Here is a 22427-nt window from a genome sequence, read left to right as displayed (position 1 = left end):
ATTTTTTTTGTTACTCCAGTCAACAGACAATTGTGATGAGCAGGGATGTTCAGCCGAAATTTCAACTTCAAACTTAAACCTAAACATTTACTGTATATCTGCACAAGGTGTACTGGACAATGACCCAATGACCATTGAAAAGTCAAAGGAAATATGCATAGAGATTGTTGCATCAAATGGTTAGTTACTAATACACAATACTGTTTCACCCAAATCCAACTATAACATGCACTTACTTATATAACCTATAATAAACTACACAAGACTGTAGTACAGCTTTGGGGTTTAACTGAACAAGGAACAAACCTAAATAGCACTTCCTTAATTCTAATTTCATACCGTTTCCTGTATTTGACTTTTAAAATTCAGTTGTAAAATGTCAACACTTGTGTTACAGAATTTGAAACCACTTTAATTGTACATTTCAGACTTGATGTAGAATTCTAGATAGTATCCTATATAACGTTGGTGCTAAATGTTTTAATAGGATGGCCTTTTGATGCTAAAAATTAGATTAAAGTGTTAAGTCTGAAGTATTGTGCACAGTGTAATATTATACCCTTGTGTCTTAACAAATGTTTGCAGAGGATGTGCTTATTTTATTTTTTGTCTGTTTTATTTTGTTCAAAGAACCCTCATTTCTTGTCTATATATGCAGACTGGTTGAAGATTACTAAGAATACCTAAAAGCAGACATGTCCTTCAGCTTTGGGAAATGTGATTTATATAGTATAGTCTGAGTAAAAACCTGCTAGCATTTTGTATTAGCAAACAATTCTTCCTAAAAATAAGTTATAAACCCATGCTTCTCTCAGTTCAGTGCTTCCTGCAACAAAGGGTTTATCATTATAAGGAGTTATTTGTGGCGGCTGAAGACTGCCTTCGTTTAATCATGTTAAACATGTCTTCAAAGCTGAAAATGTCCTCCATTTAAATGTCACAGAAAGCTTTAGATGTGCCAGTGTTGGGCACTATTTGTACATATGTACTAAACGTTTTAAAATGCATCATTTATGTTCTGTTATATGCCTATATAAGCTTCATATACCATTCCCTTGATTTAAACTGGCTACACTGTTTCTGTCATTATAATCAAGGAAGTATTTTGATAATAGGTTTCCACACAATTTTATATACACTATTTTATATACTTCTAGAGTTAACAACATGAAATAATGTTATGATAAATGTATTTTACGCTATTTTAATTGCACATCAGTTACTCCAACAATTCTTTTCACTGTTGTCATGAATAATTATTACTCCTGCCCAGAAGGGCTGACCTGTAATCTTGTAAAATGTTACCTTTTAGAAGAAACTTATCTACTAAAGACATTCATGAACTAGTATATTGGCACCTCAGTCTGTATTAGTCTTGAGTCAAAAGTGATTTAGGTAAAATTTTAAATCTAAATGTTTAATTTATTTTTTTTTCCTCCAAGGTATTTCTAAATCTGTCATCATCATTTTCACTACGATCACTTTGGCCCTTATTTTGTTCGTTCTCTTTGCAATTTGTGTTTTCAAAAAGAAGACAGCAGCTAACGCTAAGGTGCCTAAGTCACTGGTAAGTTGGAAAATGTATGTTATTTTGTAGTATGTCTGGAAAATGGATAGCATGTAATATACCAGTGACAAAGACAATTTGCTTAAATAAGTGAGGGATGTACAATATGTTCAACTGCTTATGTATGTTTTAGAAGGGTCAAATTTACATTAGTGGCCTACTAAGGTCTGTTAGTGCCAGTACATTTAAGGGCATATTGGTAATATGAGACACTGCCTATGAGCCAATAAAAATGCTGCTATGACGCTAAGCATTTCATCTGCCAACAGACTGATAACCTCTTGCAACTATGCTAAATGCAAATAGCTGGACATTTACTGGCCTATGTAGCCTTGTAGATATTTATGACACTTTTTACTTCAATTAAGCTTTTAACAAACTAATATATAGTGCAGTACATAATACTGTTCTGAAAATATATATATATATTTTTTACATTTTATGTTTTACTTTAAAATAACTTTTGACAATCAGGTTAGTATCTTTCATAGTGCAACTTTTGCAAATGCAAAATATATCACACTGCTCTTTATTGTAATTATAGAAGGCTATACATTCGCTTCTGAGGAAATTTGTCATCGTACATCTGACAAAGAAAGCAGAAAGATGTCCACCAACAATCCATGTTATGCTTAACTAAATTCAAGGATTATCTCTGAAAATTGCTTGATAGACTTGTGGATTTTTTCTTGTATGATGTTTAGAAGGCAGACAATAATTGCATACAAAAAGGCAATGAGGCAAACTATTAATAAGAACCAGTATAATATATTTAGTAATACTGTGTAGCACTCTAAAGGTGCGTACGCACTAGGCGATTAGGAAAGACAGTACGATAACGACATCGTAATCGTACCGTCGTTCCTAAACCCCTGTAGTGCCTATACTGAACGATCAGTTGTTCAGTGTAGGCACCCTCCATCATTCCTGAACATGGCTAATCTGTCGTTATTGGCAGATTGGCCTGCATGTTCAGGTGATGATAGATGACGGAAACTACCAGCGGGAGTGCGCATCGCTGGTCGTTTCCGACATAGTGCACGATTTGTGCACAATATCTGAGCGATTGCACAATTACGATGTCGTAATCGTGCAATCACTCAGTAATATCGCCAAGTGTGTATGCACCTTAAGACAGTAATACATATAAACTTAGAGATCTATGTATCAAGGCAATTATGGAGGAAGGAACTACACATTCTCACTCTTGCCTCCATTTTTGGGTTGTAGACAGCCATTTTTCCTAGCTGTCCATTATAGTCTTGACTGGAAGAATTGTCGGGGTGGAGAAAGCACCTGTACAAATAGTAATGAGAATAATCATTATCATACAGTCTGTTGCACCACACTTTCCAAGAAAAATAACAGGCTTATACATATATTTGCACATAATGGTGACTACCTTAACTAAATACACCTAAAAAGTAATACGAACAAGTCATTTTGATTAAATGGAATTTTCTGCAGGTGATTCTGATTTGATATTATGTGCTGAAAGAGTTGTACTAATACTTTTCTTTTCACTTTTCACAGGGGACTGTAGTAAGAAACATAACACAACGCATTATGTCATCAGAGCAAAGGACCACATATGACCATGTTTCTATATCTCCTCTTGAATCACCTGAGGAACAAACACAGTGGATGGAGGAGGGAAATGTGGACAAAAATGTGTCACCCATGTCCGTTTCAGAAGGAAGTGTTGAACCTGAGTACCAAAGCTCTTTGACAGAAACTGAACAGATATCGGATGAAGGCCAGGATGGACATGCACAGGAAGAGTCTAGCAGTAACAAATATTTCCATACAAATAGTAGCAGTAACGATGACAATGATTCTAGCATTAGTCCTGGGTTGGAGGAGTCTGAGGATAATGCCAAGCAGGAACCACCCAGTGATGCTAAACCTGTTACAAACTCCTGTGGATATGACAAGCCACATTTTCCTTTGGACATGCTTATACAAATGAGCAAAGGGAATGATGAGATTGAGCCAAGCAGTTCAGATGACCACTGACTTGTTTTCTGCCCGTGAATCAAATTTGCCAAAGCCAGGCACATAGTGAGAACTCAGACTTAATGCCAGAAGCAGGAAGAGCATTCCATAAAGAATTAAGACTGATATCATTTTGTTTAATAGCTATGATTTGTACCTGTACTAAATATTCCTATCTACTTTGACTCAGGAGAATTTTAATTTTTGAATCTAATTAGACTAGATTATCTCCTACGATGATTGAAGCATTATATTCAGAAAAAGCAACAAATTAAAAAATCACCTGTGCTTCTATATAAGATTATATTTATGGCACCGAGCCTGATTTACCACTTGTGTTTTGGCATAGAGTCTTCCCTCACAACTAGCTGGCCTGACGTAAATAGGCCTTTCACACAGGCCAAATAAAACACCTGCTCTTATCACCTTTATCTAAGTCAGGTGGTTGGTGGCATACTCAGGGAAAGGTACACATGGATTTGCTCCCCGTTTATCATTCTAGGGCTGGTGGAGGAGATGAGGAGAATTGTGTTTCCTGTGGGCAGTGCGATTGATACTGGACAAGATGGCCGATCTAATAAACAAGCGATCTATGATTGGTCAATGCCAACGTTCTCCAAGGAAAATTGTTTTATTTACGGGGATGCTGTGTTCACATACTACAGCTAATTGTGTTAGTTGCTGACATATAATTTCTGTAAAAGAAATAAGCAACACGTAATTTAATAAATGTGGATTCTATTGCCACATATGTGTAAATAAACTCAAGTGTCAGATGTCGAAATAGGCAAAAGTGAGGTAATGACATACTGCTCAAAGCCTCTTCTTTTTATGTACCAGGATGTCACATGTACTGAGGCGAGTGCAGAAGTGCCCTGCTATGCAGCTGTGCTAAAAAGATTTTTTTTTAAAAAGAGCGAGATAGAAGTATACAGCTACGGCTATTATTATCCTTTATTTATATGGCACAACAGGGGTACGCAGTGCCTTGCAAAGTTCATAAACAGATACAGTACAGAGATAACAAGATGGGGTAAATGTAATAGCCTGCACGATACCGGGATCGGCGAGTTTCTAGCTAGTCTGCCTGATGCTTTAAAGGGACAATCATTTAAAAGGCAAAACCAGTTTGATTTTGCATTTTCCATTTTTAACTCTTTAGAATATCAGGCAGACTAGCCAGAAACTCACTGATGCCTGCATCACGCAGGCTATTACATTTTCCCCCATAAAGTGCAAAAGACTTACAATTCAATACAATGCAGAGCATGGAAGCCATATAGGGATTACTGCATAAACAGTCATCGTATCCACAATGACATTGCTAAGTGAATCGGAATGTTCAGTGCTACTGTTGAGCAGGAGGAGGAGATGGTAAGATTGAGAAACAAGAGAGCACATGAGGGAAGAGGACTAAAGACTACTGACATCTAATTCAACAAATGAAATACACAATATGCAATTTCAGGTAGAGTCGACGGAGTAATGTCTTAATGTCTTCAAATATTGCAAATTGGTTAAAAGTACCTGAAATATGAATCGCACTAGCCACATGGGCTCACTTCTTTGAACACTTTGAAAACATGCTGAAATGCTTACACATGCTATGTGCATTTTTTGACTGCTACTACTGAGTTCTTTAAACATATGGTTGCAGTTTTTTTAATATGTTGCATCACGTGTAAAAGTGTTTACATATCAAAACTGTTTCTGTGTTTGTGCTCTTAAATTGCATTAAAAAAAGTTATATATTTGTCACCTCGCTTGGCAACATTAAGGTCTTTTGTTAAATGACTGTTAAAATGTAGAAAAATTACTATAATACATATTTTTTGTCAAATAAGTGTTATGTAATAAAACTGAGAAGATGTTGCTTTACAGAATCATTAAATTTAATTGAAAATTAGCTAAAAATATAAAATGTGTTTGTAAACTCCACGATCAGGGCCGGTGCTAGGGTGTTCCGCACCCACCTGCAAACTATAAATTTGCACCCTCCCACCCATATTCTATACACCATTTAGTTACAGTTGCCTAAAGCCATATATCATGCACTTTCTAACGGAGTATTACATGTTTCCTGCTAGTTTAGATCCCAGTGGGCTTAGTGTACAGAATAATCATCATTGAACCGATACAGGTTTGTTATGTTTGCAGAAAAGTGTTCTGAGATATGAATCTTGCCACTGAGCATAATAATAAATTTACCTAGTATAAGATATACTGTAGGAGAACAAGTATAAGATATCATTTATTTTTGTGTTGTAAAGTGTTTCTCTGGGAACTAGAAAGAGCCAATATATTGTTTCAGTAATGAAATAAAGTAACATATGTACATTATTCCTATCTTATAAGCCTTCCCATATCACATTTGTGCTCTCCTATTGAATGTTCTAACTATATTCACACAATAAACAAATAGACATCAAAAGTCCTGCAACAAATAATCACATTGTAAAGTGGATCTTCAAATGGACAAGTCCATATTACCCTCTCAGTAACTTTTTTTTAATTGGCTTAATATGAGAATCCTTATGTCCATGAATATATATTGCAAAGTTTTTTTATTTGGAGCCAGATGGAAAGTTCATATTGAAGAGCATTAGCTTTGAAACCGTTAATTTTTTGTTAACACTTAACACAGAGGTTCCCAAACGCGGTCCTCAAGGCTCCCCAACATTTCAGGTTTTAGAGAGATCCATGGTTGAGCACAGGTGGTTATATCAAATTGGCTGAGGTACTAATTAAGTCACCTGTGCTCAGCCATGGATATCTCTAAAACATGAACTGGTGGGGAACCTTGAGGACAGCGTTTGGGAAACTCCGACTTAACATTTGCATTCATTAGTGTTCTAAGAAAAACTATGTATATTTAAATGTATTTTTGTTATTAATCTCTACGTAGCATGCACATTAAAACTGGATGACGAGTCCAACTCGTAGTCCACTGAGGGGGAGGTGATGGACTAGCAAAATGTAAAAAAAAATGGCTGTCCCAACTGGCCCCCAAGATGTTCTGGGATGTTATAACTTTTTAATGTACTAAAAAAATTAATAAATGAAAAAGGTGCGGTGATGTAAGCCATCTGTCTGCCTCACCGTACAGCATAGAAATATCGGGCCAGCTGCATTTGAAAGAGGTGATCATAGAGTTATCCCTGGTGAGTAATGTGATCACCGTACAATACTACCTGCACTGCAGAAAAATAATGGTATCCAGGGCTGGGGGAGGATCATTCCCAACTTGGCATTCATGAATTCAGGTGTAGGTGTTTATATCAAGACTTTCTCCCAGATATGTATCCTACCTTGATCCCAAATCAGACATGGACAAATTTGTTAGTACCCTTACAGCTCATTGAAAGAAACAGTGCTTCATTTTTTTCTGAAAGGGGTAATGAAATTAAAAGCTATTGTCTAATGCATACCTGCATGCCTTTATTTACATATATTAGAATAAAGCAAAAAAAAAAACAGTGAAAAGAAATTATTGCTTATTCTTCAAAGACATTCTAAAATGGCCTGGACAGATTTGTTGGTACCAGTTATTAGAGACTAGCTGAAGTACCGGAGTTGCCCGGGTTTAAATCTTCAAGTTAATAAGTTTTATTATGTGATGTCCTCCAAATCCATCCAGTGGATGGCCCAGAACACACTCCCTGGGTCAAAGTTCTGTCCGCCGCACTCCGCCATGAGGTCCGACCAGGAACCCCAACCACTCCATTAGGCCTCCCAGACCAATTGCCACTCGTCTGTGAAGTTTTCATCCAAATCCATCAAGTGGAAGGTTCAGAACAGTCTCACCAGGTCAAAGTGCTGCCCAGCGTACACCAACAGGAGGTCCAACCGGGACCTTAACCCACCTAAAACCTGGTCAGTACCCAACTGGACCACCTCGCGTTGGTTTCATCCCAATTGCAGGGGTGTTTCTTCAAGTTATTAAGTTTTATGTGATATAAAAAATCCATTTAGTGGAAGGCCCAGAACAGACTCCGTGGGTAAAAGTTCTGCCCGGTGCACTCCACCTTGAGGTCCGACCAGGACTATAACCACTCCGCATCCCAGACCAATTGCCATACCTCTGTGAAGTTTTCATCCAGTGGAAGGCCAAGAACAGGCTCCCAGGGTCAAAGTTCTGCCCAGCATTCCCTGATTCAAGTTCTGCAGAGCATACACCAACGGGAGGTCCGACTGGGATCTAAATCCCCTAGTATGTCTTCTGGGATTCAATATTACCACTCTATCAAGTTTTTGTCCAAATCCATCCAGTGGAAGGCTTAGAACACGCTCCCCAGGTCAATGTTCTGCCCAGCGTACACCAATGGAAGGTGCGACTGGGACCCTAATCCCCCTAAAACCAGGCCAGGATCCAACTGGACCACCTCACATTGGTTTCCCAATCGGTGCAGGGGTATCCAAATGCATAACCGGACAAACAAACAGACCAATTAATTTTATATATGATTTGTCGCAATGTCTCTGTGGTCTAATAGGTTACTTTTTCGATACTAAATAACTAAGATTTGCCAGCTTTACCTTGAGAGCTGTTGAAGTTATTCACCAAAAAACAAGGAAACAAACTTCTTTTCTCTTTCATCCACTAGGGGACACTGGAGGTGCTTACGCTGGGGTATAGAGGCGTGGATAACTGGAGCTGGCACTTTAAAATAATCTAGAAGTGTGAAGCTCCTCCCCCTCTATGCCCCATCAGCCCTCAGTTTAGAAAATGTGCCTCATGGAGCTGGTCACATTATGCTGTGCTCCAGCAAATACATTTAATTTTTTTATTTAAAAGCATCTTTTACACTCCTATAGGTACCCTTTGCCACCTATCTAAAAGGTGGGGTCCGGGTACCTGGCGCCCTGGTGTTTTAGCAAACACCCGGAAGGAGTGCACAGGGCTCATTACAAGAGCTTCTGACAGCTCCTTATCGCCACAGCTAAGTCTTCACACAAGAAGACTGCTGACCTGCCAAAGAGAGACTACAGGGGACACGCAGTGAGTAACAAGCTGCGCATGCCCCGGCTCCTGCCCCGCTGCCCAGCGCTAACACAGCATGCTGCGCTGTGTTACTGTGTGCATAGCACAGTAAAACAGCGCTACACCTGTGCGCTGTGTAAGGGAAGCCCGCTGTCAGCGCTGCCCTGCGCTGTCTAAGGGAAGCTGTGTGTACACAGCGCTACACGCGTGGCTCCCTGCTTCTCCCCTTTCCCCGCTGATACATGCGGGTAGCACGGAGGGGAGGAGGGATGGACCACATAGCAGCCATAATGGAGCCCTTAGGGCATGAAGAAGGGGGCGGAGCCTAAGCAGCGCGGGCTGTCTCTCCACTATACGCGGCAAGCGGCTGTAGTAACAGCGTGGCTACCGTTTGTTAACTGTTTCATGCCTGTATCTCTCCCTTATCCAGGAAGAATGCAGCAGAACTGAATGCTGGATTCTTTTGCTCCCCATTCCTGGCTACAAAGCTACAAGTTAAGCACAGAAGGCTCTGGTACAGAGGCTGTGCATAATACACTGGGGGTGCAGGGAATCTGATCTGTGGGAAGGGAGTGGGGTGTATCTCCTCCTCTGTGTCCCAAGCCAGCCTTCTGTTTTTCTTTACTTCTGTATATACTCTGTCCCTCTGTGTGTGGTGACTGTGTGTATCCATGTCAAACGGAACAAAGGCGTCTCAAAGAATGTTTGTTTGTTCTAGGTGTAACAATAAACTAACCAAGTCGTATGCTGCTGGGTCCACGTTATGTGATGCTTGTATAGCAATTGATCCACCTATGGCTATTATTGCCTCACCTGCGCCTCCATGGGCCGCTGACATGGTAGGAGTAATGACGAATTTAACGTCTGAGTTAGCTGAGGCATGTAAGTCTCAGCCTCCCTGGGTTGCTGAGCTAACCAAGTCTCTTGACACCCTGGTACAGGTTATGGGTACAGCTGTGTCCGCTCCCTCCACTTCCTTACAAGGACCGACACAAAAGCGTCCTTTATCGACTGTTCTCCGGTCAGAAGAGTCTGATGAGGAATTCCTCGCTACGGAAGAGGAAGGGGAATTGGAGGAAGCGTTACAGGACGATACCCCTCTAGAGTTAGAGTCCACCTCTCCCGGGGTGAAATCTCTAATTTTGGCGGTCAGAAAGATCCTTAAATTACCTGAGAATGTTATTCCTGCATCCCAGGAGGGTGAATTATTTCATACACAACCAAATCGGCGGTTTTTCCGTTCTCACTGCATCTTCAACAGCAGCTCTCAGTGGCCTTGAAACAACCGGATAAACGGTTCCAAATTCCGCGCCGGTTTCCTTCTAGCGACCCTTTTTTGATGGAGAAGTGGGAAACGCTCCCTCCAGTTGATGTGTCCGTCTCCCGTCTCTCTAAGGCACTCCCAGTACCGGGAGTCACAGTACTAAAAGATCCTTCGGATCGTAAATTGGAGACAACGTTAAGATCTATTTATGCTGCAGCGGGTGCTCAGCTTTGGCCCACCCTTGTTACTGCTTGGGTTAACAAGGCTGTGGTTTGCTGGGCTGCCCAGTTGATTACAGGTTTGGACTCTGGTACTTCCAGAGCAGGTTACGCATACTAGCAGAACACATCCGTGAGTCTGTAGTTTTCCTGGGAGAAGCGTCAAAAGATATTAGTCAGATTAGTGCTTGCAAATCTGCTTCTGCTATTTCGGGCTGCAGAGCACTCTGGTTGCGCGCCTGGCACGCGGATGCAGAATCCAAGCGTGCGGTGGAGGGTTTACCATTCAATGGCGACATGCTGTTTGGCCTGGAATTAGACAAATGGATATCCCAGGCCACGGGGGGTAAGTCTTCCTTCCTCCCGTCAACTGCACCGGCTCCCAGAAGAGCTTACGCTGGACCTTAGTTTCATTCCTTTCGTGCGCCACTTTCCTTTCGTGGGAGAGCCAGAGGGGCTCCCTCCCAAGCAAGAGGCGACAGAGTAGAGGCTGCCCACACACTGTTGCACGTAGACAGGAGCCTAAGCCAGCTGAGAAACAGGTGGCATAACGGTCTTCCATCCCACCTGGGACCACCCACAGTGGGAGCCCGCCTGCAAAGATTTCAACAAGTTTGGAACCAGACGTCTCCAGAACCGTGGATCCGCAGACTAATTTCCCTGGGGAACCGAATAGACTTCGAGGTCCCCCCTCCACTTCGGTTCTTCACTACAAGTCTGCCAGTTCTTGCAGACAAGGCCAGGGTTCTACAGGAGGCTATCCAGTCTCTAGTAGTATCATCTTTGCTAGTTCCGGTTCCAGAACATCAACGAGGTATGGGGTTTTACTCTAAGCTGTTTGTAAGTTAGATAGTAGTATCCAGCGCTAACCTACTCTAATGGTGTGTGGGAAAATTTATGTCCAGTGGTGTAGTAATGAATACAAGAAGTGTCAATAACTGTATAATTAATGATTTATTAAAATAAATATAAAGAGTGCTAGGAGTCACTAATACTCCTATAGTATTAAATTATGTAATATGGGCAGGTATCCAAAATATGGTACAATAAGTGGGGATCAAAGTTCCTGTGCAGTGACACTAGTAGATGGATAAGAGAGCTCCTTTAGGGTGCCTCTTTCCGTAGGTCACCAATGGGTGTCTACGTGTTCTTAGGTCAGAACTGTCGGGTCCTTATTAAAAAGGTTTGTCTTTGAATAAGTGTGGACACTTATGTTAGGTGCAGGTAACATAAGGTAACCCCTATGTGGGGTCCCTTTCCGTTTAGCTCCCCGTGCCTACGTTTCCCTGATATCACCTCTCTGATAGTCTGTGGTAAATGAGATGGTGCTAATGCACATATAACACGTCACACAGTTAGTATTATACCCCAAAGGGGGTGAATGATGGTGCAGGGTGTAGGTGTACCCTCATGCAGGGCTAACCTTCCGTATGAATGATCATACGTGCCCTCACTCAGTGGGTAGATGTAAAAAAATGGACACAGTGTAAAATAATGTTAAAATGGAGACAGGGGCAGCGTCCCGCACTCCTGCCCTTACCGTTGGCACAGTGGTGTTCTGGACGTAGCGTGTTTTCCCCCGTCTAAAACTGACTGCCGATCACCGCTCTCCTCCACAGAGTCTGTACGCCGGATGGAATGTCAGCATGCACTATGACAAGGTGCACGGGCGGGCTGTAGGTGTTACCAGGATCCTCTGCGATCCGTATAGGCAGCCTTCGGTGACTCTTCTCCTCTACAGCATCTGTTGTCACGAGGGGTGTGGGTAGGCAAGAAGGCGGGCGGACACAAAGCCAGATGAGGTTACTGATGCCCGGACGTGGATCGTTCTGATGGTCTGCTAATGGCTGCATAGTGCACGTGTTATCAACAACGCGTTTCAGCCTAATGGCCTTTTTCAAGTTGATATTCATTAGTCTCAATATGGTATATATTCATGGATCCTCCAATCAGATCCTCAGTGGGCGTATCTGTCTGGTTCTCCTCCTTGGAAAAGAGTCTTTTTAGTCCAAACGTATGTACCTGTTATTGTTTGAAATATTCTACTTTTAGGGCATGAGTATAATTCTGTATATAAATGGAATTATGTAAAAGCTTGCAATATTGTGTACGTGGGTTGAATAAAGTAATAAACAAATAAATCAATATCATGTGTTGATTTCTGTATGGGTGTGTAATTGGATCTCATGTTGTATGTATATATTCTTGATGCATGTAATGTAAGGGGATCGATAAACTAAGATGGGAAAGAAGAAAGGGAAGATATACATGGTGCACACATATGTACAATTACGTGCACTTAAGCATGCGCACATATACACACGCACATAGACACGCACGGTTCATGTTCTTATATGAGAAGCAAATAAGTAAAGCTTCTAGGGGAGGGGGATCTCTCCTATAGGGAATTGTATTCTTATAATATGACACTTCTACAATTGTTGTAATTACATCTTTATTACCATAGTACTATACAACTATAATTGATGTGTGATGAACACTCTGTTTTATATGGTAGTGTGTAGTATTGTTTGATACTTATATAAATGTCTAATAAATTTAAATTTTAATATTGAATATGTACTTATGGGGAACACCAGTCATAACACTCCTGTGGCCAGTGTCCTGACCAAAGTACATACTCATGTCCTATTGTTTTGGCCCAAATTCGTAAAATATTCTCCTAAATGGTGGACCATCTATAATGTGTGTGTGTCTCGGCACACACATATATAAGTGCTGTACGTGTATAAATATACATGTCTAAACACACGTGTGTCCACGCTATACTGTGTATCTGTCTGCATTCCTGATCAGTGTGTTCCTTAATGCCCCATTTATAATGTAATTATACTCACAGATCTATATATATAGATAGCTCTCCATGTTATTATTGTATTTATTTTCGTGTTTTATTTTCTTGTCAGTATGCTAATGTTAAAATCTACATTTAGGCCTCTCGGTGCCATCGTTTTCAGATTGTATATCCCCTTCATCTCTTGTTTATCTAAAAAATCCATGTGGTTCCGCCTCTCCAATTTCTACATGGTTGCTCTATGGCTATAAAGTAGAGGTCCATGGGATTGGATTCATGTACCTCCTTGAAATGCCTAGAAACGCTGTGGTTGTCATATCCAATTTTTATATTTCGTATATGTTCGTATAGTCTAGTTTTTAAAGGTCTCATGGTCCTGCCTATATACTCAAGTCCAAAACCACACCTGAGTAAGTAAATGACCCCCTTAGTGTCACATGTCATTGTTGTTTAATTTTGAATGTTCTGTTCACTGTATTAGAGTGAAACTCTGTTTGCTTTTTTGTTGTTTTGTTCCGTATATTCTTGCAGCCTGCACATTTGTTACAATAATAGAATACACTGGCGTGTTTTACGGTGGGTAGAATGGTTTGTTTAATACCAGTAGGTTTGAAATGATTTCTCACTAGTATTTTATTAATGTCCGGGGCCTTTCTAAAAACGATATCTGGTGTGGTGTATCCCAAACTTGTGGAAGAGGCTTTCACAGAAACTGCTGCACTCAATAGACAAACACTTTTAGACAAAAAGGCCAACAAGGATAAGGCGGATTCAGAACCCGTATATTTCATTACACAGTACAATAGATCAGCCTATAGGATCAAACAAATACTACATAAACATTGGAACATCCTTTTACAGGATCAGGATCTCAATAAAATCTTGAACACCACACCAGATATCGTTTTTAGAAAGGCACCCTAAAGGAGCTCTCTTATCCATCTACTAGTGTCACTGCACAGGAACTTTGATCCCCACTTATTGTACCATATTTTGGATACCTGCCCATATTACATAATTTAATACTATAGGAGCGTTAGTGACTCCTAGCACTCTTTATATTTATTTTAATAAATCATTAATTATACAGTTATTGACACTTCTTGTATTCATTACTACACCACTGGACATAAATTTTCCCACACACCATTAGAGTAGGTTAGCGCTGGATACTACTATCTAACTTATTATCTCTTCCCTTGAGTTTGGACAACTCTGTGTCCAGCTGCTTCCGAGAACATTGGTAGGCATACGGTAGCGCTGGTATCCACATTTTGTATAATCTAAGCTGTTTGTAGTACCCAAACCGGATGGATCGGTCAGGCCCATCTTGAACCTCAAGCCATTGAACCTGTATCTGAAGATGTATTGGTTCCAAATGGAGTCTCTGCAGTCAGTTATTGCGAGCTTGGAACCAGGAGAGTTCCTATTATCCCTGGATATCACGGATGCCTATCTCCACGTTCCCATCTGGGAACCACATTCCAACACGGTTGGATAATAAACTTTAAGAAATCAAATCTCTATCCGTCCCAGAAGCTCCTGTTTCTGGGCATAATCTTAGATATGGCATCACAGAGGATCTTCCTTCCAATAGACAAAGCCCGGGATATCCGGTGGTTGGTTCAGCTGCTCCTCAGACCAGAGAAGGTGTCTCTCCTTCTTTGTCTGCGTCTCCTGGGGAAGATGGTAGCGGCCTTCGAGGCACTACAGTTCGGGCGATTCCACTCCAGGGTGTTTCAGCTGGACCTTCTAACACAGGGGTCAGGGTCTCATCTGCTTCTACATCGACAGATCCGTCTGAGCCCAGCTGCCAGAGTGACCCTTCTCTGGTGGACACAATCCAGCAATCTTTTAGCGGGCCGGAGATTCAGAGGATGGGGAGCGGTAGTCCTCTATTATCACTTTCAGGGTCGATGGTCCCCTCTAGAACAAAAGTGGCCCATAAATGTGTTGAAACTCAGGGCCTGATTCAGACCCGGATGCAAGTGGCCGTTCGCTCGTCCGCCGTACGAGCGGAAATATTTAAATTCAAGCGTTCGGTCGTATGTTCGCTCGTAGCTAATTTTCCGCCCCATAGTCTTCCCAACCCCTCCTCTAGCTAGCGAACGTTCAAAATAGCGACCGTCCGTCTCCTCTTTGGTTGCAGGGAACGCTCGCACAAGTCACTTCCGGAAGTGGCCCTGTCAGTTTTTGATTGCCTATTTTCATTCAGCAAACATACTTGAATCGATTAATGGCAATCACTATATTAATTACCTTAATTGTTATTCACATGTTTGCATTCCGTTTTTTTTTTCAATGTCAATAAACTTTATTATTGTTAGTATATGTCATTGCTTCCGCAGAATACGTACGGTTGGACCAAGGGGATGGTTGTTCAAAACTAAAAGTTTGTTTGAATGCTACTATTGTTTAGCATTTTTTTTTTAGGCCGATTTTACAAATTTTTTATTTATATTTAAATTAGCTCACGCATGTCACTGCATCAAGCCTATCATAACTCACATTATATTTGTGAGGGTGTAGGTCACATGACTCATACAATAACCAATAGAATGGTTCCTGTTAATTTACAAAGTACATTAGCCAATCAAAATTTTTCTAGGACCTTTATTAAAACTGTTTTGTGTAAAAAAAATCATTGCCATCATGAGAGCCTCCGCGTTTTGTAGGCGCGAGCTCCTGGTCCTCACTGAGGTGATGGACCAGAGAATCACCGACCATCCACCCCCCATCACCAACCTCCGCAAGCATCTGGCCTACGCGGAGGTGCGCCGCTGCCTGCGTTCCTTCGGCTATCGCCAAAATATCGGCAAACTGGAGCGCAGGTGGTTGGATCTGAGGCGCAGATCCCCACGCCTGTTGGCCAATTTGCTTCTGCAGATACAACAAAGTAAGTGTTTTTTTTGGTAATTTTTAAATTTAAGCATACCTGCATGTGCATGTTTACCGTATAGCCCGGTTTCTTTATTTTGGACCTACCTGCGTGTGCATGTTTACCGTATAGCCCTGTTTCTATATTTTGGACTTACCTGCGTGTGCATGTTTACAGTATAGCCCTGTTTCTTTAAAATTGAAAAGTTAGTTAAAAATAATTTTTTTCTACATCATTTAGGGGCTGAGCGCAGACTACGATGGCGCAGACGTCGGGCTCGTCCCCTATCCCCCACTCCCACCCAAACATCCGCTGCCCACTCTTCCCCAAATTCCCCCTCCACCCCAGACCTGGCCGACCGTGAGTCCCCTCCCTCTCCTCACATTCACATCCCTCCCACTTCACCCTCCCCTCCACCCCCCCTCTCTTTTCCTCACCATCAACGGCCATGTCGTTGCCATGCTTGTAGCATTGGACCATATTTTGGCTCTCCTGCGCCACTAACTTATTTTATTTAGGCCAAAAAATATTTACAAAAATAAAATGTATTTTGATTAATTTAAGTCTCATTCCTTGTCTGTAAATCTTAGATTGTTGAACCTTACATAAGTCTACTCTTTTACCCTGAGTTTTTAAGAAATGTAAATTTGATTGTAGAAAGCTCAAGTAAGTATGTAAGCTGGCACATTAAACACCTAACAATACCAATAGGTTTGTAGAATTAACGGCAAAATTAGTTTTTCCTTTTATGGGGGTAATGTAAAAATGAAAACACACCTGCTTAGGCCTAGATTAGAAAACATACTGATTCACCATAATACCTTTGGTGTTTGTTTTTAGCCACAAAGCAGGGTAAAAAACGTTTACAATTTAAGAAATTACAGGATTAACCATTAAGCAAGTTTTCATTTTTTGGACCAGGTTACACTTGGTTGTAATTTACCAAGGAAATGTTTGTTTAACGTAAAAAAATTTTTTAATGCACACAAATAATAAACACCAAGTGAATTGACACAACAAAATCAAACATTGAAAACACACACACAAGTCCAAAAAACCCCAAAAAACCCAAAATTAAATCAAGAATCAGGAACTGTTTGAAGAAGTAGCATGCCAACATGAATCCACAAATGAGGAGAAGAAATCATTGTTCCCGAAGTTATATCCATTGTGTCCACATAAAGTCATTTGTGTTGATCAGGTATCAGGCATGGATTTTTAGGGTCATTTGAGGGATTAAAAACAACAACAAAAAACCTGTTAAAAGTGTACTTTAAAATATTACATGTCTACATTGTGGCAATAAAAACAATTTGTGGAAATAATTACATAAAAAATCTGGCCACAACTTCATCGCGTATGGCCCCCCACATACTGACCTCCGACCAACCTCGGGGGGGCCGTCCTCAGGCAAGGCATCTTCTGGCTGCATTGGGACACCACTCCTTATGGCGATGTTGTGAAATATCCCACACAGGACCACAATTTTCGAAACCATAGCCGGCAAATACATGAGGTCGCCACCAGAGCGGTGGAGGCATCTGAATCGGCCTTTCAAAAGGCCGATACAGCGCTCCACCACCTGCCTGGTAGCTGTAAGTGCGGAATTATACTGACTTTGTGGCCCTATAAGGAGTGAGCAGCCAGGGCGTGCAAGGGTAACCACTGTCTCCTGTGAAAATATAAAAAAAAACATCAGGACCATTGTGTAACAAGCTTTGCATTGGTTTCAACAGAAGGTGTCAACTTACCCAGAAGCCACGCATCACCAGCTTGTAGGTTATTTAATTTGTGCCAAATCCCTGATTGCCGGATGATGAAGGAATCATGTGCACTGCCGGGGAATTTGGCATTCAGGGACTGGATCTGGAGGGAGGCATCACATACCACCATTACATTCATCGAGTGAAAGTGCTTTCGGTTCCTAAATATAGCCTCCAGCCTTGCTGGAGGCTGAAGTGGTATGTGAGTGCCATCCGCAACCCCTATGATGTGTGGGAAGCCAGCAATTTGGTAAAAATTAGCCTTCACCACATTAAGGGAACCCATATCCAATGGCATTTTAATAAAATGATGGAGGTGTTTAAAAAGTGCCTCCATCACTGCCCTCAGGATCCTTGAAAAGGAGGATTGGGATATTCCAGCGACTATTCCCACAGTGGTTTGAAAAGATCCTGAGGCACAAAAATGTAACACCGACATTAATTGCGTAAGTGGTGGTATTGCTGTAGGACTGTCAATTTGCCGTTCAAGATCACTCTCTATTAATGAGAGAGTGTCTATGATGATTTGTGGCGGAAGACGGTATCGCCTTAACACCTCATCATCTGGCATTCCAAAAAGGATAACACATGTTCTATATATCTGGGGCCTTGCACGCCTACGAGGCCTATGCCTGGGACGAAGTTGAGGTTGGTCGGGTTCTGGAACCATGGCCAATATAATACGACCAACTTCAACCTGAAATGTTAAGCGAGGTAGTTATTGTTTTAGACAAATGTGTTAAGAAAAATATACTTATCTTTTCCAAGCAAACCAAAGATGCTTACAGGCCTGGGACGTGTCATGTGCAAACAAACCTACATTTCAAAAGTAGAAAATATTTTTAAGATTAATTTAATAAACTATGATTGTAAACAAATATAATTTTTGAAAAAATAGAGAAGGGAGCACACATTTGTTCTGAAAATAGTACGCTACATTTAGTGGTAAGACATGATTTTACACAGAAAAATTCAAAAAACATTAGTTCGCAAAATAGTACGTTAATTTTACAGTTAAAAACCAAAAAAACATTATTTCGCTAAATAGCTACTTTTACAGTTAAAACCACTAAAACATTATTTCGCTAAATAGTAAGCTACTTTTACAGTTAAATAAGGACACATTATTTTGCTAAATAGTACGCTACTTTTACAGTTAAATAAGGACACATTATTTCGCTAAATAGTACGCTACTTTTACAGTTAAATAAGGACACATTAGTTCGCTAAATAGTACGCTACTTTTACAGATGAATAAGGACACATTAGTTCGCTAAATAGTACGCTACTTTTACAGTTAAATAAGGACACATTAGTTCGCTAAATAGTACGCTACTTTTACAGTTAAATAAGGACACATTAGTTCGCTAAATAGTACGCTACTTTTACAGTTAAATAAGGACACATTAGTTCGCTAAATAGTGCGCTACTTTTACAGTTAAATAAGGACACATTAGTTCGCTAAATAGTACGCTACTTTTACAGTTAAATAAGGACACATTATTTCGCTAAATAGTACGCTACTTTTACAGTCCAAAAAACACATTAATTCGCTAAATAGTACGCTACATTTAGTGGTAAGACATGATTGTTCACAGAAAAACAAAAAACATTACTTAGCGAAACATATGCTAAGACCAACACATCGAATTTGTAAATTCATGAAACCAAAAACACTTACCAAAAACAGACAAATATCCCAAAGTTAAAAAACGTCACTGGGTCACTGCCAAAATAATTGTAAAAAAAAAAAAATAAATTAAAAATTTGGAAACTATTTACTATTATTTTTCTAGGTGGATTTTTGAAATACTTACTCAAAAATTCAAATCAAAAAAGCCAAAAAAAATCCAAAAATGATAACGGAAAAAAAACAAGTAAGAAAAATAACAAAAATATCCAAAAAAAACCTACTCCTTCTACACAACCACAAATCACCAACAATCCACTACAACGCAAAACCTCCAACAATCAAAAAATGCCACCTCAACTCGAGTCACACCAAGCCATTAATAGGCTTTATTTTCCCGCTCAAATTAAGGACGGACAATAGGAGCGCACAAGGAATGATGCGGCCAAATAATGCTGACGCATGTCTCAAAACGTCACTGAATGCCCAAATCGGTCTGCTACATTGAGAAAAAACAATGAGTACAGAGCAGCAAAGTACTAGCCAACAGGCACCATGTAAGTGTTTTATTTTTGAAGGGAAAATGCGTATGTTTAACATTACATTTTAAAACATTTTACTAAAATATTTTTTTTTCATTTAAAAAAAAAGGTGTGGAGGATGCCATGGAAGAAGCTGCTGGCCCTAGTAGGGAAACTAGGGCCAAAAAAAAAGGCAGTCACAATTCACAAGGAAGGAGATGGAGGTTTTGGTGCAAATGTGCAATGACAACCTGGCACAGGCACCAAGGAATATGGGTGCAACCCAGAGATGGAAACTGTGGGACAACATAGCCAGTGCTGTCAATGGTGTGGGTGAGTTTGAACATTCAACCCGGGAGGTCAAATGCCGGTATGTAAAAACTACTTTTTAATAAAAAGTGTTTACAGGGCAAAATACTGCAGGAATAATGCCAAATTTTAAACCAACAGATGGAGCGACTTCAAATATCGGCTTAAACAAAAACTGGCTGATAGGGCTAGGCATGCAGGGGGGACAGGTGGGGGTCCCACCCCTGTGTCACTTGAGCTCACAGATTTGGAGGAGCTGGCCTAGGGGTGTGTGCAGGATGAGGAGGTGTTTGGCATGTCGAACATGGATACCGACATGCCAGACTTTGCGGCTCCTCATGTTGCCCCAGGTAAATGTTGTAATGTTAACAACTCACAAATGTGTTTTTGACAATATCTAGATTATACTTTTACTCTTTTCTCTTTTTTCTCACAGAGACACAGGCGGATGAGTCTGCTCCAGAAGTGAGCTTTGGCCGCAGAATTTCTTCTGGCTCTGCAGGGGAGGAAGCAGTAGATCCGGCTGGGGACCCTGTGGCAGACAGTCCAGGGCATTCCCCCTCGCAGGCAGTGGCCCTCCTCACTGACCTCAATGTTAAAACGGATCAGCAGACCGAGAATCTGCTGAGGATGGACGCCAATCTGCTACGGGTGGCGGACGCCCTGGAGCAAAGTGCTGCGGCCAACGTGACCATTGCTAAGGCCCTGGCGGAAAATACTGGGGCCAACGTGCGAATAGCAAATGCCCTGGAACAGCTCGTTCGCCAGCACATGTTGGAGCCGGCCTCCCTTCCTGCCTGAACATCAGGACCCTCCACCTCTGGCACAACAACAGCCATCCCTCCAAATGTGCCTAGCCCTATGCCTAGTCCAGAGGCCACAACATCTGCCTCTGGCCAGCCCAGCCGAAGGTCTTCCCGGACCCATTCAGGCTTCCTCCAACCCCCGGCCAAACGGCCTAAAAGGCGATGACAGCACTGGCTAATTTCCCCACAATCCTTCTCTGTGTTTGCCCCATATTCCTGCATGCCAAAAACCTCCCTCTCCTTTCTTGTGAATTGTTTTTATTTTTTTTATTTGTGTTCAAATGCCACTTATTTTGTTGGGGTGTGGCCAAAATTATTTCTACATTTTGTTTACTGAATAAAAATAGGCTTACTTTAAAAAAACTTTAAACCCAAAAAAAAACAAAAAAACTTGGGAACCAAATTTGCCAAATTCTATTGTTGATTTATTCACAAACTGGTTAAAAGGTAATCCCTCTGACAAAGTTACAAACAATACAACGGAAATAGAAATATTTAATATTTTTTGGTCAAAAAAAGGGTTAAAAACAATTTATGAGTTTTTATTAACAATTATCCAAAAAAAAAAAGGACGAGTGTTTTCTTGGTCAAAAAATAAAATTGAAAAAAACCAAACATGCGTACAATATTGTTTGCATTAAAAATAAACACTTACAAATATGCCAAAAGCACACAAAAAACAAAATAATATGTTAGCTAATTGATTGTATGCCCCAGAAATTAGCAGCTGAGTAGTTCACCTGCGTTCGGTTTTTAGCTACTAAAAAAGGTCTATTTGCTAAACACCTTACAAGCTGTTTAGCTATTAAAAGTTAATTGTTTTTGTTGCCTCACTTGATTAATCGCAACACCATCGATGAGTCTGGGGAAGAACGAGGAGACCATCGTCATTGCGGTAGACTATACCAGACCACAAGCTGAGCGAGCAGTCTTAATGGAAATTGGATCACACAGTGACGTGTACAAAATAGCGTCCACATTGGACGTTCGCACAAGATAATACAAGTACGCCCAAAAAACGCCTTGCCACGCCTGCGTTTTCTCATCTCCACCCCCGTTACCACCCATAAACGGAACATTCTGTCAATCAAATGACATAGGTCAATTCCTGTTCGCTGTGTAGACAAGCGAACTAAAAATGCCCGCAATGATCCGGCCGCACATGCGCAATGAGAACCAGACGCATGTGTGGTTTAAAACAATCGAATGCGTACGAGCGAACGGCTGATAGCGTCCAGCTCTGAATGAGGTCCTCAGAGCAATTTACAATGCTCTGGTAGAAGCAGCAGAGTTTCTAAGAACTCGTCCGGTAAGAGTTCAGTCCGACACCGCGACGGCCATCACGTACATCAACCGCCAAGGAGGGACTCGGAGTCGCAGGGCCATGTGAGAAGTAACTCAGGTTCTCAGGTGGGCCAAGAGCCAGTCAGTAATCCTGTCGGCGGTATTCATCCCGGGTGTGGACAACTGGGAAGCAGATTACCTAAGCCACCAGGATATCCATCCCGGGGAATGGAAGCTTCATCCAGACGTGTTCAACGCGCTGATACGTTGATGGGGATGTCCTCAGGTGGACCTCATGGCATCATGATTGAATCGTCAGCTCCCGGTATACGTGTCAAGAACTTGAGATCCGCAGGCAGTGGCAGTAGACGCTCTGACAGTTCCGTGGATCTAAGA

At 41.1% G+C, this 22427-nt stretch overlaps 1 protein-coding gene across 1 annotated transcript in view; it reads left to right on the top strand.

Moving 5' to 3' along the window:
- Positions 1-5320, top strand: part of IFNGR1 (interferon gamma receptor 1) — a 46563-nt gene extending 41243 nt beyond the window's left edge. Inside the window, exons 5-7 of the mRNA XM_088453004.1 lie at positions 20-179; positions 1443-1567; positions 3101-5320. Of these exons, the coding sequence (XP_088309130.1) occupies positions 20-179; positions 1443-1567; positions 3101-3583 (768 nt within the window). The 3' untranslated portion in view covers positions 3584-5320. The remainder of the gene's footprint in view (positions 1-19; positions 180-1442; positions 1568-3100) is intronic.
- Positions 5321-22427: the final 17107 nt, after the last annotated feature.

The sequence above is a fragment of the Taudactylus pleione genome, unplaced genomic scaffold, assembly GCF_031769625.1.
Source record: "Taudactylus pleione unplaced genomic scaffold, aTauple2 ptg000006l, whole genome shotgun sequence".
NCBI classification, from domain to species: Eukaryota; Metazoa; Chordata; class Amphibia; order Anura; family Myobatrachidae; genus Taudactylus; species Taudactylus pleione.
Note: the sequence above shows the minus strand (reverse complement) of the source record. Positions and strands in the feature narration are given on the sequence as shown.